At 42.7% G+C, this 16,765-nt stretch overlaps 1 protein-coding gene across 1 annotated transcript in view; it reads right to left on the reverse strand.

Annotated features, from left to right (window-relative positions):
* DPY19L1 (dpy-19 like C-mannosyltransferase 1) overlaps window positions 1-16,765 on the reverse strand; it is an 89,007-nt gene that overhangs the window by 11,686 nt on the left and 60,556 nt on the right. The window contains exons 15-18 of the mRNA XM_040353181.1: window positions 16,092-16,193; window positions 11,996-12,067; window positions 4,198-4,256; window positions 284-308 (exon numbers count right to left, since the gene is read on the reverse strand). Of these exons, the coding sequence (XP_040209115.1) occupies window positions 284-308; window positions 4,198-4,256; window positions 11,996-12,067; window positions 16,092-16,193 (258 nt within the window). The remainder of the gene's footprint in view (window positions 1-283; window positions 309-4,197; window positions 4,257-11,995; window positions 12,068-16,091; window positions 16,194-16,765) is intronic.

Raw genomic sequence — 16,765 nt, forward strand, 5'->3', positions numbered from 1 at the left:
TAATGGCTGTGTGCTGAATTATTTTGAGGGGACAGCAAATTTACACTGTTATACAAGCTGTACACTCGCTACTTTCCATTGTAGCAAAGTGTCATTTCTTCAGTGTTGTCACATGAAAAGATATAATAAAATATTTACAAAAATGTGAGGGGTGTACTCACTTTTGTGAGATACTGTATATGTACAGTATGTATATACTGGCAGAATATAATTGTGGAAATCAAATGAGTTCAGTAAGTTTAGTAGAACCATAAAAGAAAAAAGTATAATAAAAATTTCTTACTTCTCCACCGACAGAATTTTCCCCTCTGAAAATAGAGAAAGGGCGTTTAGTGATTGTAATTTTTTTTTCTTTTAAATAACAAACATGTCATAGGCTTCTTTCCCACTGAGGCGCTTTTCAGGTATTTTTGCGCTAAAAATAGTGCATGGAAAGTGCCCATCATGCCTCCTCAGTGTGGAAGCAAGCCAGAGTGCTTTCACACTGGGGCGGTGCGCTTGCAAGCAGCATCTTTGGGGCGGTGCAGGAGCAGTGTATGGACCGCTCCCAAAACTTCCTGCCCATTGAAATCAATGGGCAGCGCTGCCGAATTGCTCCTCTTTGGGGTTAAAAGTGCCCTGCTACTGCCCACACAGCGCCAGTAAAACGAGCGGTGCTTTACTGCGGGGCAGTAACAGTGTAAAAGTGGCCATACTTACCTGCTCTGTGCAATGGCCACAAACCTCCTCTTCTGAGGTCCCCTGCTGGTGCTCTGCAATGGGTTCACTGAGACGGGCTTGATCCCCAGCTGGGCTGTGTACGTCACACACAGTGTGGCTCACCCCACCCCCACCCGACTTTCATCTCACAGCATTTGATTGAGAGCAGTGGGAGCGAATTGCCACCATGTCCAGTGAGGAGGGAGAGAGAGCACATCGCTGCCTGCTCTTGGAAACAGCGCTGGGTTGAGATCGGGCTCAGGTAAGGATGTAGATATGCATTAAAGCGGTTGTAAACCGCATAAACTTTTTTTTTTTTTTTTAAAACCTGCAAGGCAAAAGGCATAATCGGCTAGTATGCACCGCATACTAGCCGATTATGAAATACTTACCTGGTCAACGAGGTGACCACCACTTACCTGGTCCACGCCGAGCAGGATGTCATCTTGCTCCGGCGTGTCTTCCGGGTATCGCCGCTCCAGCGCTGTGATTGGCTGGAGCGCCGATGACATCACTCCCGCGCGTGCGTGCGGGAGATTTAAAATCAGCAGGGTCCGGCGGATGCCGGTCCTTTCGCCGTGGATTTCCCCCTGCGCATGCGCCACCCGCATTGCGAGGGGAATATCTCCTAAACCGTGCAGGTTTAGGAGATATTCTCCTTACCTACAGGTAAGCCTTGTTATAGGCTTACCTGTAGGTAAAAGTCAAAATAGTGGGTTTACAACCACTTTAAGCTAAAAAAAAAAAAAAAAAACTTGAGCCTGTAGAACCACTTTAAAATTAAAAAGGTAAAAAAAAAAAAACACAAGGTTTAAAATCCTATTTTAAATACTAAACTAAAACATGTACCTGCCCCAATCAATATAAGTGATACTTGAATTGCATATTGCCTATATTGTTTACACTATATTACCAAAAGTATTGGGACACCTGCATTTACACGCACATCAACTTTAATGACATCCCAGTCTTCGTCCGTAGGATTCAATAGTAATTTGGCACACCCTTTGAAGCTATGACAGCTTCAACTCCTCTGGGAAGGCTGTCCACAAGGTTTAGGAGTGTGTCTATGGGAATGTTTGACCATTCTTCCAGAAGCGCATTTGTAAGACATTTTAATTTTTCACATAGATATTGGGGGGCACTTCCTTGTACACATTTGTGTGTTAGGCATAGTGCTTTAAACGTTATTCTGTCTTTTACTGACAACCAGTGGAGGGACCTAAGGGAGGGAGAGATAGATTCCCAGGGTTTTTACCTGTTACAAGAAGTGCCGCCGTATTCTGGACGACTTAGACAAGCAATTTGGTACTTTGGGAATCTGAGGTAAAGGGCGTTTGCATAGTCGAGTCTGAAATTGATTATTGTTCCTACCACGACTGCCATGTCCATAAAGACCTGGACGAGCGAGTTCGGGGTGGAGGAACTTGCCTGACCCCAACCCGATAAAACACATTTGGGAAGAAGTGCCTGACCTCACAAATGTGCTTCTGGAAGAATGGTCAAACATTTCATAGACACACTCCTAAACCTTGTGGACAGCCTTCTTAGAAGAGTTGAAGCTGTTCTAGCTGCAAAGGGTGGGCCAACTCAATATTGAACCCTACGGACTAAGACTGGGATGCCATTAAATTTCATGCGTGTGTAAAGGCAGGTGTCCCAATACTTTTGGTAATATAGTATAGTTACTATCATGTACTTAAATGCCTGGCTACAATAACTAAAAGAGACTGGTATAGACTGCGTATTTTGCCTTTCTCTTGAGCCAGCCTGGAGTGCAGTACATCTCCACTACAAGATTTTTGGCAGAAAGTAGGCTATAGGGAAATGTAGATCTAAGCGAGTGCATCATCAGCAGGGTGAGTAGCTGCAGTGAAAGGGGGGTGATTATTGTTTTACTTTTGCTGAAGCTCTGATAGATAGCTTCTCAAAAAATTGAGAAAATGGAACCACTTTAGGTAAACTCTCATTGTTCTCTAACTGGATATTTTTAGTTTGCTCCTGTCCTTTGCTTTGAAGTGCATTTACATTTTTATACCCCCACTTTGTTCGCTGTGCGCTCCCAGCATAGTTAAGATAATCAAAAGATATGTATTATCTTTCCAGTAGTTTCTTTGAAGCAGGAAGAAACATGGGTCTCTATAGGCAGTTTGCAAGTTATTCTGAACAATTTCAAGTGCAATTAGAGGGACAAAGTGAGAAAAAGAGCATCAACGTATAATGTACAACTCAGGCCTTGAAATCGGTTTATCCCTTTGTAAGGACAGACAATGTTCAAATCTAGGTTACAGCTGACAATGCCATCTGGCAGCACAGCATTAACCATACATAGCAATAGGAGTTTTAAAGTATTTCCCCTTCTAAAGTCGAATTGGGAGAACACCTACTTCAAATTAGCACATCATAAAAAAAAAAAAAAATGGTGCTTACTTGTGCTTTTATAAAAAATTCCAGAACTTCTGATTGCCTAGGCCAGGGGTCCTCAAACCCCACTTTCCCCCTTTAACATTGCAGCAACCCCCCTCCCCTCTGCTATCTTTATCACACAAGATGAGAAACATGACAGGCCCGGACAAAGGGCGGGACCTTTTGAATTAAGAAGCGGTTGATTGGTTACAGCGGACGGTCCCAGCAATCAATCACTTGCCTTTCACTTGGAAAGTCCCGACCTTTGTCCGGACCTGCCCTGCTTCATGTCTTGAGTGATTAAGGTAGCAGCGGGGGGATGCTGCTGTTATATTATAAAAGGGGCGGCAGTGCAATATAGATAAGGGGGGGGGGTCTGTTTTGGGGGAGTCTGTGATGGGGGTGTGTTACGGGGGGGGGGGCTTTGTGTTGGGGGATCTTTTTTGAGGGGCTTTGCTTTGTGATGGATGACCTGATATGGGAGCTTTTTGATGGGGGGGGGGAAATCTGTGATGGGAAGGGGATCTGTGAGGAGGGGGAAATCTGTGAGGAGGGGGAAATCTGTGAGGAGGGGGAAATCTGTGAGGAGGGGGTTTTGTGATGCGGAGAGGGTTCTGTGATGGGGGGGGGGGGATCTGTGAAATAATAATAAGTTGAAGTTAATTAAAATTGTTTTTTATTTTAAATATTAAATAGTTTTTTCCTGTTTTTTGCACTACAAATAAGATGTGTGCATAGAAATTTGTTCATATTTTTTTTAAACTATAGTCAGACCCCCCCAACAGTCTGAGCGACCGTGAACTGGCCCCCTGTTTAAAAAGTTTGAGGACCCCTGGCCTAGGCGGTCAAAGCAGAAGTGGATCCCTATTAAACCCGCTCCCCACCCCCCCCCTCCTCAAAAGTGCCAGTTCTTTGAGAGAAACGGGGGACGAGTTCTTAAAACTGAACTTTCCCTTTTGGGTTGAGCTCCGCTTTAAACACCACTAAATAGTACAGTGGAGTCTGAACACTTTATAGATAATCAATGCACAATGCTGAAGGAAGACAAAACCTTTAAAATGACCAACTGTTCTGCCACAATACAAAACATACCTCTCATTTTCTTCTCTTCGAATAGCACTTTGGCTATCGTAAAACATATGTTTAAGAGCCTGAAAAAATAAAGAAAAGAAGAAGAACAATTTACAACATAAAGTAAATCAATAAATACATAAAATAGAAAATAAAATGGATGCGCAACTTAATGTTATTCTTAAATTTTGAGTCAAATTTTTTTAAAGAGCCATTTTTTCATGGAAAACATATTTAAAGGGTTATAATAATGCATCCAATGAAGCATGAGCTAAAAAGTTACTTTTCTCTAGAAGTTCTATAAAATCTCCATGCACTCTGGTCGGGATTGACTGGACCAAGTGCAATACACCTTGCAATGTTATATGACCATGCTTGAATCATAGGAGACTCTTGCGATTATTGTATAAATACAGAAAAGAGAATAAGAACAGCCCATACCCTTTTGCCCCAATTTTGAAGGCTGTATAATAAGGCCCATGTCACACATGCGGATCCGTTTTCACACACTCGGCTTGCTCAGCGGGGATCGTTTCGCTAAAGCCCGCTGAGCCGGCGAATGACAGGTCCGTCTGCGCTCACTGTGTCAAATCTCCACTCTCCTCTATGGGGAGATTGTATGAAAACAGACTGCCTGCCCGTTTTTGTCCGATCCGCCAGACGCATGGAAAATAAGGTTTCCAACCACATGGACTTAGCAGAGCGGATGTCAGCGGACACGTCACCGCTAAAAACATCCGGTGCTCCATAGGAGGTACGTGGAGCGTCCGTTCAGGTCCGCCTGAAAAAACTGACAGGGGCCTAAGGGTCTATTCAAACCAGCCTGGTCAGCTTACTCATTTGAGCGGGCCAATACAATATAATATATAGTGTCCCCCATGCAGCCTCCCTAACATAAAGAGCCAGCTAGCACAGTAATGGGTTTCACTTACATACAACAAGCAAATGTAAAATAAAAAAATGTGCAGCGCTTTTATAAAATACAAAATAGTGTGCATCATCCTTGCTTAAAGTGATTGTTATTTTAATAGAAAAAAAAAAAACTTTACAAACATATTATTACTTACCTGCTCTGTGCAGTGGTTTTGCACAGGGCAGCTTGGATCCTCCTCCTTCTCTCAGGTCCCTGGCTGGAGCTCCTGGCCTCTCCCTCCCGTTGAGTGCCCCCACAGCAAGCAGCTTGCTATGGGGGCACCTGAGCCAAGCTGCAGCTCGGTGTAACCATTCAGACACAGAGCTGTAGTCTGCCCCACCCCTCTCTCTCCTGATTGGCTGAGTTTGATCGACAGCAGTGGGAGCCAATGGCGCCACTGCTGTGTCTCAGCCAATCAGAGGGGAGAGTCCCGGAATAGCCGAGGCATTCGTGGACATCGTTGGATAGAGATGGGGCTCAGGTAAGTATTAGGGGGGCTGGGGAGGGGACTGCTGCACACAGAAGGCTTTTAATCTTAATGCATAGAATGCATTAACATAAAGAAAAAAAATCACTTTAAATAAAACAGAATGTGTTCAATGTAAATAAAAAGTGAATACCCTAGACTAGTGATGGCGAACCTTGACACCCCAGATGATTTGGAACTACATTTCCCATGATGATCAACTACACTGCAGAGTGCCAGAGCATCATGGGAAATGTAGTTCCAAAACATCTGGGGTGCCAAGGTTCGCCATCACTGCCCTAGAATGAGACCCTCTAGATCAGGGGTCATCAAACTCCGGGCCGCGGACCAGTACCGGTCCGTGGCCTGTTGTCGAGCGGGCCGCCATCAGAGCAGAAGGTGAGCCCTGTCAAGGACTGCAGGATAGTTAGCAGCCTGTATGTCCTGTGTGTATTCTGTAATTTCTCCCGAGCGGCCGACAATGTCAGCCTATTAGCAGGGCAGGGGGCGGGACGGCTGCAGATCGTGACAGAGAGCGAGAGCTGCCAAACTTATATTAACAAGCGTTCGATTGCCCACTTGTTATTATTAAGAGTCTCTCGCTCTCTGTCACAATCTGCAGCCGTCCCGCCCCCTGCCTTGCCAATAGGCTGACATTGTCGGCCGCTCGGGAGAAATGACAGAATACACACAGGACATACAGGCTGCTAACTATACTGCGGTCCGCGACAGGGCTCACCTCTTGCCGAAGCATGAGGGAATAGCACTATGCAGGGAGTACTGTGATTGGAGGGGGAGGGGGTGCATAACTGCAGGGAGGACTATGATTGGGGAAGGGGGGGTGCATTAATGCAGGGTGGACTGTGATGCGGGGCCATGACCACAGGGACGGCCGTGATGGGGGGCCATGACCGCAGGGACGGCTGTGATGGGGGGCCATAACCGCAGGGACGGCTGTGATGGGGGGCCATAACCGCAGGGACGGCTGTGATGGGGGGCCATAACCGCAGGGACGGCTGTGATGGGGGGCCATAACCGCAGGGACAGCTGTGATGGGGGGGCCATAACCGCAGGGACGGCTGTGATGGGGGGGCCATAACCGCAGGGACGGCTGTGATGGGGGGCCATGACTGCAGGGAGGACTGTGATGGGGGGGCCATGACTGCAGGGAGGACTGTGATGGGGGGGCCATGACTGCAGGGAGGACTGTGATGGGGGGGCCATGACTGCAGGGAGGACTGTGATGGGGGGGCCATGACTGCAGGGAGGACTGTGATGGCTGGGCCATGACTGCAGGGAGGACTGTGATGGGGGTGCCATGACTGCAGGGAGGACTGTGATGGGGGGGCATGACTGCAGGGAGGACTGTGATGAGGGGGCATGACTGCAGGGAGGACTGTGATTGGGGGGGGGCATGACTGCAGGGAGGACTGTGATGGGGGGTGGCATGACTGCAGGGAGGACTGTGATGGGGGGTGGCATGACTGCAGGGAGGACTATATATATATAAATAATAAAGTTATATCCAAGTACTTAAAAACCCCTACAAAAAAGTTTTTTTAGCCTACTCTGCCCCACATATGCACACACACACAAATGGAAAACGCATTAGTCTGGAGCATCGCTATAGGAAAAAAAAAATCGCTTGTGATGCCCATGTTACATATGGCCGTTCACGCCGGAGTGAGAGCAATAATTCTGGGCTCACTATCCAGGGTTAACTCTAAACTGATGACCTGTAAAAGACTTTTAAATGGAATATATAGGGCGCTGAACTTCATCATCCTGTTGCGGACATGTGCAAGTTTGAAGCTGGTTATGTTGGGTATCTATTAACTCAGAGTAACTTGAGATTTAGTATTTTACCAAACTCTGCATAATATGTTGGGTTTTTATTTGTGCCCTACACAAGCTTTCATGTATTTTTATTTATTTATATTTATTTAGTGTATAAACCTTTGCTCAAATATCATGTGATTATTAATAATAATATTATATATATATATATATATATATATATATATATATATATATATATATATATATATATATATATATATATATATATTTTCATATTCATGGGAAAAATACGAATGTAATATTTACTAGAACATATTTGTGATATTCGCTTAGATGAACTATGAGACATGCTTTCCAAATGGTCAGGGGATTAGCCATCTTCTAATTTTTATGAGCCCTGTTTGGAAACAAAAGGCCAGGCCTGATATGTACTCAGAATGATCTGAACAATGGTATCGAAATGGTGTTTTGAGCTCTCAAAAGCCACAGAACAAAGAATTGTTGTCCCAACTTGGTGAATAAACAAGAAGATGTGTACTTTCACTCTTGGTTAAGTTCTCCTGCTATAGGGAAAGTTTTCACAGATCACTAACTAAACATTTATGACACGGAAACAATCATCTAAGAAGAACCATTGTGTTAAAGTGAGGAACTGTTTAAACAAGCTGTGTCACTTTAAAAATATCCTTGAATGCTGCCAAAGTCTGATCCTCACAAACCAATGTACAAGTTTGACTTGCAGTATAAATACACATGGTATTTAAACAATATATGTCGATATGAAATAAGATAAGAGAATAATGAGAAATAATGTTTAGATTATCAATGACATCTTCGGACCGAGGGAAATATATCCGTCAAGTTAGAACTTTGTTAGAAGAAAGAATTATACGAGAAATTTGTTTTATAAATAGAAGTGCATTAAAGAAGCTAATCAACATTATGAAAGATATCACATTGTGATTATAAAAATGTGAATTAACCTGTAACACATATCCATCAAACACATATCAAAATAATTAATGTATCCACATTAATAACTATTTTGCAAGGAGCTGCGGTGGCTCAACGCGATTGGCACTGCGCTGACAAGCCATTCACGTCTGCAGCCAGGGGTTCGGATCCCGGTCTCGGCTACATGTGAATTGAGTTTGGTGGTCTCAGCCCGGCTCCCGGTGGGTGTGCCATGCGAGGTAAGCCTGCGCTTAGTACGCCCACCCCCCTCCCACAAAAACCACCACACTTACACGCACTCGAAATTGGGTTAACATGCACGCACTTTGACCATGCGGTCTCTAAAAAAGAGAGGCGAAGGACTAACGGGGCTGGTTGAGCGGGCTAGATCCTCTCACTCCCTTATAGGGAGTCCCTCTGCCCCGTTGGGCTTCAAAGCGGAGCTGGTGGGGCGGGCTGTGTGGGAGAACCTCAAGAACCTTGAGGTTCTCAAAGCCCAGAGAACAAGTTACACATTAAGCTGTCAGCCAATAGAAACCAGACACATCTTGACAGGAACTCCCATATGTGCCACGAACCTGCCGTATATTGAATATGCAGAACTTGGTAAAATTTTTATAGTCCTATTGTTCTGATCGATATATAATGGGAGATAGAGAGAGCCCAAGATCAATGAAAAAGACCCCGAAGGAAGAGCCCGTCAATAGGAGCGCCCCATGAGAGCAGGAATGAAGCAATGACTGAAATATGATGCAGGGAGGACTGACTCCGGGGAGGGGCACACTTGCACAATGCATGAAGACTGCAACGATTTTAGCTCTGGTCACTTGCCAGTAGGAAATAGCCATTTTGGGAATCGGTAATTATGCCATTTTTGATTTTATCTGAAATCTATCGTTGTTCCCTAGAAATGTTGAAATATTGAATATCCTGTAGTTATGGTTTGTTCTCATAATCAATAACTGGTAATTTTCCCTTAAAGAGTACAACTTTTATTATAGGTTTATTTTTACATAGTTCTAATTTTACTGACAAAACAAACGTCCAATATATTTCACATTGTTAACCACTTACTTACCTGCAGGATAGTAACGGTTGGACATGTGAAATAGACGCTTTTGTTTCATTGTCATTTACATAAAGTTATTTTGAGAACTTACCATGACACACAGATTAAAGTTATTGCATGCCCATTTTGGGGGTATTTTATTGATTTTCAAGTCGTTAATGCAACTGGTATTTGAATTTCATGTAAATATTCATATTTTGTCTACCAATAAATTAGCTATTTTGTATGATCATACATCTCCGCGAATAAGTTTCATATTATAGACTATGTCATATAGATTGTCCTGTATTTAAAAAAATCTTCGTTATAAAAGAATTCAAAATAAAATTACTGTGCGGGTAAAAATGACCTTAAAAAAAAGCACAATATATATATATATACACACACACACACATATATATATATATATATATCTATATATATACACACACACACACACACACACACACACACACACACACACACACACACACACACACACACACACACACACATATATATATATATATATATATATACACAGTTGTATTCAAAATTATTCAACCCCCCACTGAAATTGATTGTTTTGGCCAGTTTGACATTGATTTTGATCATTCAGTCATCCTGCTTACAATTAAATCAAAGAGGCACGTGTAGGTCAGACAAATATAACATAACATTTATAATAAAATAACCACAAATGTCTTTTCTGTGCTCACATCATTATCAGTTTTATTCAACCCCCAAGTGACATTCAATCTTAGTACTTAGTACAACATCCTTTTACAGTTATAACAGCTTTTAAACTTGAAGCATAGCTTGACACAAGTGTCTTGCAGCGATCTACGGGTATCTTCGCCCATTCGTCATGGGCAAAAGCCTCCAGTTCAGTCACATTCTTAGGCTTGCGCACTGCAACTGCTTTCTTTAAGTCCCACCAGAGGTTCTCAATCGGATTTAAGTCTGGTGACTGCGATGGCCACTCCAAAATGTTCCAGCCTTTAATCTGCAACTATGCTCTAGTGGACTTGGAGGTATGCTTGGGATCATTGTCCTGTTGAAAGGTCCAACGTCTCCCAAGCCTCAGGTTTGTGACGGACTGCATCACATTGTCATCCAATATCTCCTGGTACTGAAGAGAATTCATGGTACCTTGCACACGCTGAAGCTTCCCTGTACCTGCAGAAGCAAAACAGCCCCAAAGCATGATTGACCCCCCGCCATGCTTCACAGTAGGCAAGGTGTTCTTTTCATAATAGGCCTTGTTCTTCCTCCTCCAAACATAGCGTTGATCCATGGGCCCAAACAGTTTCATCAGTCCACAGAACACAATCCCAAAACTTCTGTGGTTTGTCCACATGACTTTTGGCATACTGCAGTCGACTATTCTTATTCTTTAGAGACAGCAAGGGGGTGCGCCTGGGAGTTCTGTCATGGAGGCCTTCATTACGCAGTGTGCACCGTATTGTCTGAGCAGAAACTTCAGTACCCACATCTGACAAATCTTTTCTCAGTTCCTCAGCAGTCACAAGGGGACTTTTCTCCACTCTACGCTTCAGGTAGCGCACAGCAGTCGAAGTCAGCATCTTCTTTCTGCCACGACCAGGTAGCGTTTCAACAGTGCCCTTTGCCTTGAATTTGCGAATGATGCTTCCTATGGTGTCTTTTGGTATGTTTACCATCTTTGCAATCTTCTTATAGCCATTGCCCTTCCTGTGAAGAGTAATCACCTCTTCTTTTGTCTTCCTGGATCATTCTCTTGACCTCACCATGTTTGTAACCACACCAGTAAATGTCTAGAAGGAACTGAGTATCACAGTCATTTTAAAGCTGCCTAATTAATGCATATTAGGCTTTATTGCTGCTCCTTGACATCCACAGGTGTTTTCAATACCTGATTGAATACACTTCAATGAACCTCTGTTCTTCAGAGTGGTAGTCTTTAAGGGGTTGAATAATTGTGTAAATGAAGAATTCACAAAATAAATATTTACTACTGTATTACAAAACCGATTGATGTCATTTTAGTTGCATATGGTTCTTTAAGAAGTCCTTGTAGGATTTCATTCTGAATACAATTACAAATGTACACTAAATTCCCTAAAACCCTTTACAGCATTGGGGGGTTGAATAATTTTGAACACAACTGTATATATGTATATATATATATATATATATATATATATATATATATATTTTCTAGGGAGTCTGCTTTCAGAAAATATATAATGTATGTGGCTTTTAACTAATCTTAAGGCTTAATTTTTTTTTTAAACATATGTTCAAAAAAACACAGAAACTGCTCTGGCAGAGAAAGCGTTAAACAAGTATAAATCTGCATGCGACAATATATTTGAGAGCCCTTTTGGAACCTGAATGCATGCATACAAAACACTGGGGTGTTGTGCAAAACGTAGAATAAAAGTACGTTTTTTCCTTTATAAACTTAAATCCCAGTTGCCAAGTTTCCAATTCAGAGCAGAAATATAAACTCACTTGCTTCTACGTGTTGGCAACACAATAACTTTCTTACAGTTTTTCAACATCAGCCTCACTGTACAACGCTGTGAATTGGAGCACCTTCAAGTTTGCTTTTCTATGCATGACTGAATGCTATCATATTATTCCAAATACATACCCGAGCACAAATGAAGATAAATACCAGCAGGACTACTGGAAGTAAAAGGGTCTTTAAATATCTCCATGGTGTCTGAAATTAAACAGAAATGAGGTTTGAAATGGATTAAGCATACTCAAAACATACCGGTATACAAAACACAGAATTTGCATTAGTTTAAAGTGTACCTGTACTAACATAATAATAAAACTACTCTCCAGGATACAGGTGTAACACTTGTTAGACAAGTTAGAAAACATGTCCCGATTGTCTTTGGTCCTTCTGAGGACCAAGTCAAACGCATCTATGAAAGCATCAAATGTTACATGTATTAAAGGTGGTCAAATTGTATGGGATCTGGCGACCGAAATAGACTTGGCCTGGTGTTCTGTGGCCAAATGCTCATTTAATACAGCCACCTTGGAGGCAGCATACAAGGTGCTTCTAAGCCCCTGCTCGCATTGTCCATGCCAATCCATCCCACAGTGACCACTGCTTCCATGGTTGTGGCCATGGGGGGCGTTATACCTATATGGTGGAAATGTCCTAGATTAATTGGCTTCTGGTCTCGGGTATTTAGCCTCCTATTCACGTTGTTTCACCTGCCCGAACCAAAAGAGGTCAAGTTTGCCTTATTACATTGTCCAATTCCAGGCTTGTTTTCTTATCAGCTGAAACTTGCCTCCTACCTATTTCTGTCAGTCAAAAGAACTATTGCCCAAGCCTGGAAAAAAGGCACCTGCCCCCTTTCAGGGGGTGAAAAAAATAAATAAAAAAAGTCGCATGACTGCGTTGATGCTTAATGAACAGATGCCGAGCATCCGCATGGACACTCATGCCAAGTTCCTCAAAATTTGGGAACCGTGTTGGTCATATGTCTTTGCTACTCTCCCCTCAGCTAGCTTGGGCCACCAGTGATGGATGGTCTGGATGATCCCCAGGCCCCCCCCCCCCCCCCCCAACTCCTGGTCCCCATCTTTCTAACATCCCTTCTTCCCTAGACTTCCCTATCTCTTCTCTAGCTTCTCTGAGCGTCCTCCCTCTCTTTAGCTCCACCTTTCTGCCTAGCTTTCTTCCGTTTTCTGCTCCTCTATCCTTGTTAGTTCAGTTTGGGCTGTACATTGCACCACCTTTTGGGTTTCGGGGGGACTAGAGGGTAACCAGTAGTTATGGGGAGCCTCTCTGGGACCCCTGGATCCTGATGGTAGCATTCACTTAAATTTACTACTGCTGCATTTTTTCTACTTTATTTTTGCCCTTACCTGTTCCAACTTCAATGCTAGCGCCTGCGTGGGCAGAACTTGCGCATTTTAACTACTTGGTGGTCAAATTGTGCCTGTACTTCCAACTGCCTATGCCCAGGGGTATCCCAAGACTAGTGGTTTTCTTTTAATAAGGTTGAATAAGCATTTGCTATTAATCCCTCCTGTTTTTTTTGTGTCTGTATTCCTTCTTAATTAATGCTCCATTCATATCTCCACGTTCCGAATCGTGGATGGAACTACCGCAATTCTGCCCGCTATTCACAATAGCTGCAAATCACAGGACACATGTGCATTCCGTGCGGTGCCCGTCAATTTCAATAGCACCCCAAACGCAGTGATCAGTAAAATCGCACCAACAGAATCGCAGGATGCCTGTCGCCCAAAAGAAGTACATGAGCTTCTTTTGGGCGACGGGCATCTTGCGATTGTACTTGCACGATTTTACTGTGATTGCACACCAAGATGTGAACGGAGCCTTAGGCTTTGTACACATGGTCGGACCAAACCGATGAGAATGAACCGAAGTTCAGTTTCATCGGACCAAACCGACCTTGTGTATAGGCCATCGGTCTGTTTTCCTTCGGTCCAAAATTGTAAAACATGCTTCAAAACCGATGGTTTGGACCGCTGCCCCATCGGACCAAACCGATGGTTAGTACAGAAAAGCATTGGTTCAAAACCCGCGCATGCTCAGAAGCATTGAGGTAAGAGAGCTGCCGCTCCAGGTGAGCTCACTAGGGTAATTGATGTCCACTCAGAAGCAGATGGGTGCTGGCAATGCACAGGATGTGCAAAAACAATAAGGATATGGACAGCCGCACTCCAGTAACTTGAAAAAAGACGTGCCCTTTATTGGGTACAGGAAAAAATGCACTACAGGTATCGGCACACAGTGGGATAAACCGCTGACGCGTTTCGCATTGTGTCAATGCTTAATCATAGCTATGATTAAGCATTGACACTCAATGCGAAACGCGTCAGCTGTTCATCCCACTGTGTGCCGATACCTGTAGTGCATTTTTTCCTGTACCCAATAAAGGGCACGTCTTTTTTCAAGTCACTGGAGTGCGGCTGTCCATATCCTTATTGTTTTTGCACACTCAGAAGCATTGAACTTCGTTTTATTCAGCACGTCGTGTGTTTGACGTCACCGTGTTCTGACCCGATCGGATTTTGGACTGACTGTGTGTACACATATCAGGCCATACGGCCACTTCGGTTTGGTCCGATCGTGTGTACAAGGCCTTACTCCTTAGGTCTCTTCTGTAAACAGTATTTTGAAAATATATTTTTTTAATCAGTGGGCAACTTTATTAAGAAAAATAAAAATATTGAAACATATCCAGAATGAAATGATAGGGTGGTACAGTGGTTCTAAACGGCATGCATTCTATGCATTAGAAAAAAAAAAAAAAAATGTGCACACAACCACACATTTATTCATTAATTTTATGAACGCGTGCAAAATCATACGTTTGTATGCCCATTTATGAAACACTCAGAAACCACGTGTCGCGATTGCAGTGCCATTAATTGCTAATGGCACCCTAAATGTGAAACTTTAGGCTAGAAAATAAAAAATGGGCAGACAGGCAGGATTTTTAATGCAGCTTTCCAATTCTTAAGATATGGTGGCTACATTTTATTTCTTTTTTTTTATGCGTTTTTTTTTTATTTTCACCTGATGATCCTGCCTGTAAGTATGTATTCAACTTTTTTGAACAGACCAAGCCGTTCAAAATAGCCGTTAGAGGGTTGATACAAAATGATTTAACGCTGATGGGGTGCTTACAATGACTAGGTTTTATTCATTCATGTAAAAATCTTTATCCCAAATAAAAAAAAATAAAAAATGGTTTCTGTAGCTGCTTATAAAGTGATCGCTGGAATTTAGCTTTAATGTGTTAGTCAAATCCATCTAAATCTGCTATTACATCTAAAGCCCCATACACACGCTCGGTTTTCACGGCGGTAAAAAGTCTGCCGTGAAAACCGCGGGGAAAGCCGAGAATCCGGCAGGAAAACTGCCATGGAGCTTTGGCCGGGAATCCCGACCGTGTGTATACTCCATGGGCACTGCCTCGCAGTGTTTCCCATAGGGTATTAGTAAATCTGGCGGGAAAAAAAGCCGATGGGAATCCCGACGGGAAAATAGAGAGCAGGTTCTCTATTTTCCCGTTGGGATTGCCGTCTGTTTTCCTGATGGGAAAACTGCGAGGAAGCATACACACGTCCGGTTTTCCTGGCCAAAAGCTCTGGCAGTTTTCCAGACGGGAAAACCGGTTGTGTGTACAAGGCTTAACACTATCCTCTCCCTAATCTAAAAATGCTGGTGTCCAAAAGGTGTCTGCTTTACTACTTAATCCAAATTGTAGATACCCCAAGATAGAAGTTTTATAATCAAAAGAAGGCCGGAATTTGCTCTAACACTTCACCTTTATTTATCCTTCATACAAAAGTCATCACAGACAGTGCAGGGTACAGTAAAAGTTGACATGTTTAACGCAGTGATTAGCGCTTATTCATAACCAGGTTATGAGTAAGCGCTTACAGCACGAAACATGTCAACATATACTGTACCCTGCACTGTCTGTGATGACTTTTGTATGAAGGATAAATAAAGGTGAAGCGTTAGAGCAAATTCCGGCCTTCTTTTGATCATAAAACTTCTATCTTGGGGTATCTACAATTTGGATTAAGTAGTAACGCAGACACCTTTTGGACGGCAGCATTTTTAGGTTTTGCAGATTTCAGCTAGGAAAATTTCTTTGTTATAAAAAAAATGAAAAATAAAATAAAAAATAATATCTACATGAATATTTTATACAAAACAGCAAGTAAGAACAGAGTACCTCGTTCTCCATGAAGTCAAACTCAGGCGCACAGGTATACATCAAAGTGTCAAAATCCTTGTAGCTGGTAAACTTTGATTTTAGTATGTTGAATATATGTGCCTGAAAAAAAAAAAAAAAACAGTACGCACAGTGAAATATTCCAGTATATTATTTAAAAGTCATTATGAACATAACTTCTCAGTGGGTGGCAATCATTCACTCCTGAGGGCAATCAAAGCTGATGCGGCCCACAATGAAATTGGGTTTGACACCCTTGGTCTAAAAGTATATATTCTAGACTTAGAAGACATCTCGTGTTCATTTAGTAGATGGAATCTTTATTTTAAAGCCTCATACACACAATCAGATTTTCCGACGGGAATTGTGTGATGACAGGCTGTTGAAGGAAAATCTGATTGTTTGCATGCTCCATCGGTTGTTGGATTTTCTGCGCATAAATGTGGGATAGCATGCTTTAAAATTTTCTGCAAACAATTGTCTGTTGTCGGATTTTCCAATCAAGTCCAAAGTACAAACACGCATGCTCGGAAGCAATGCTCACCAAACACAACATTAGCAAAGGTGCCCAAAGGGTGGCGCTAAATAGCTAAAAAACCACATTGTTTTGTGTTTGTTGGCCGACACTTGTGTGCCGTTTGTATGCAAGACAAATTCCTAGCCAATGCCCTTTG

Source organism: Rana temporaria, chromosome 5 (assembly GCF_905171775.1).
Source record: "Rana temporaria chromosome 5, aRanTem1.1, whole genome shotgun sequence".
NCBI classification, from domain to species: domain Eukaryota; kingdom Metazoa; phylum Chordata; class Amphibia; order Anura; family Ranidae; genus Rana; species Rana temporaria.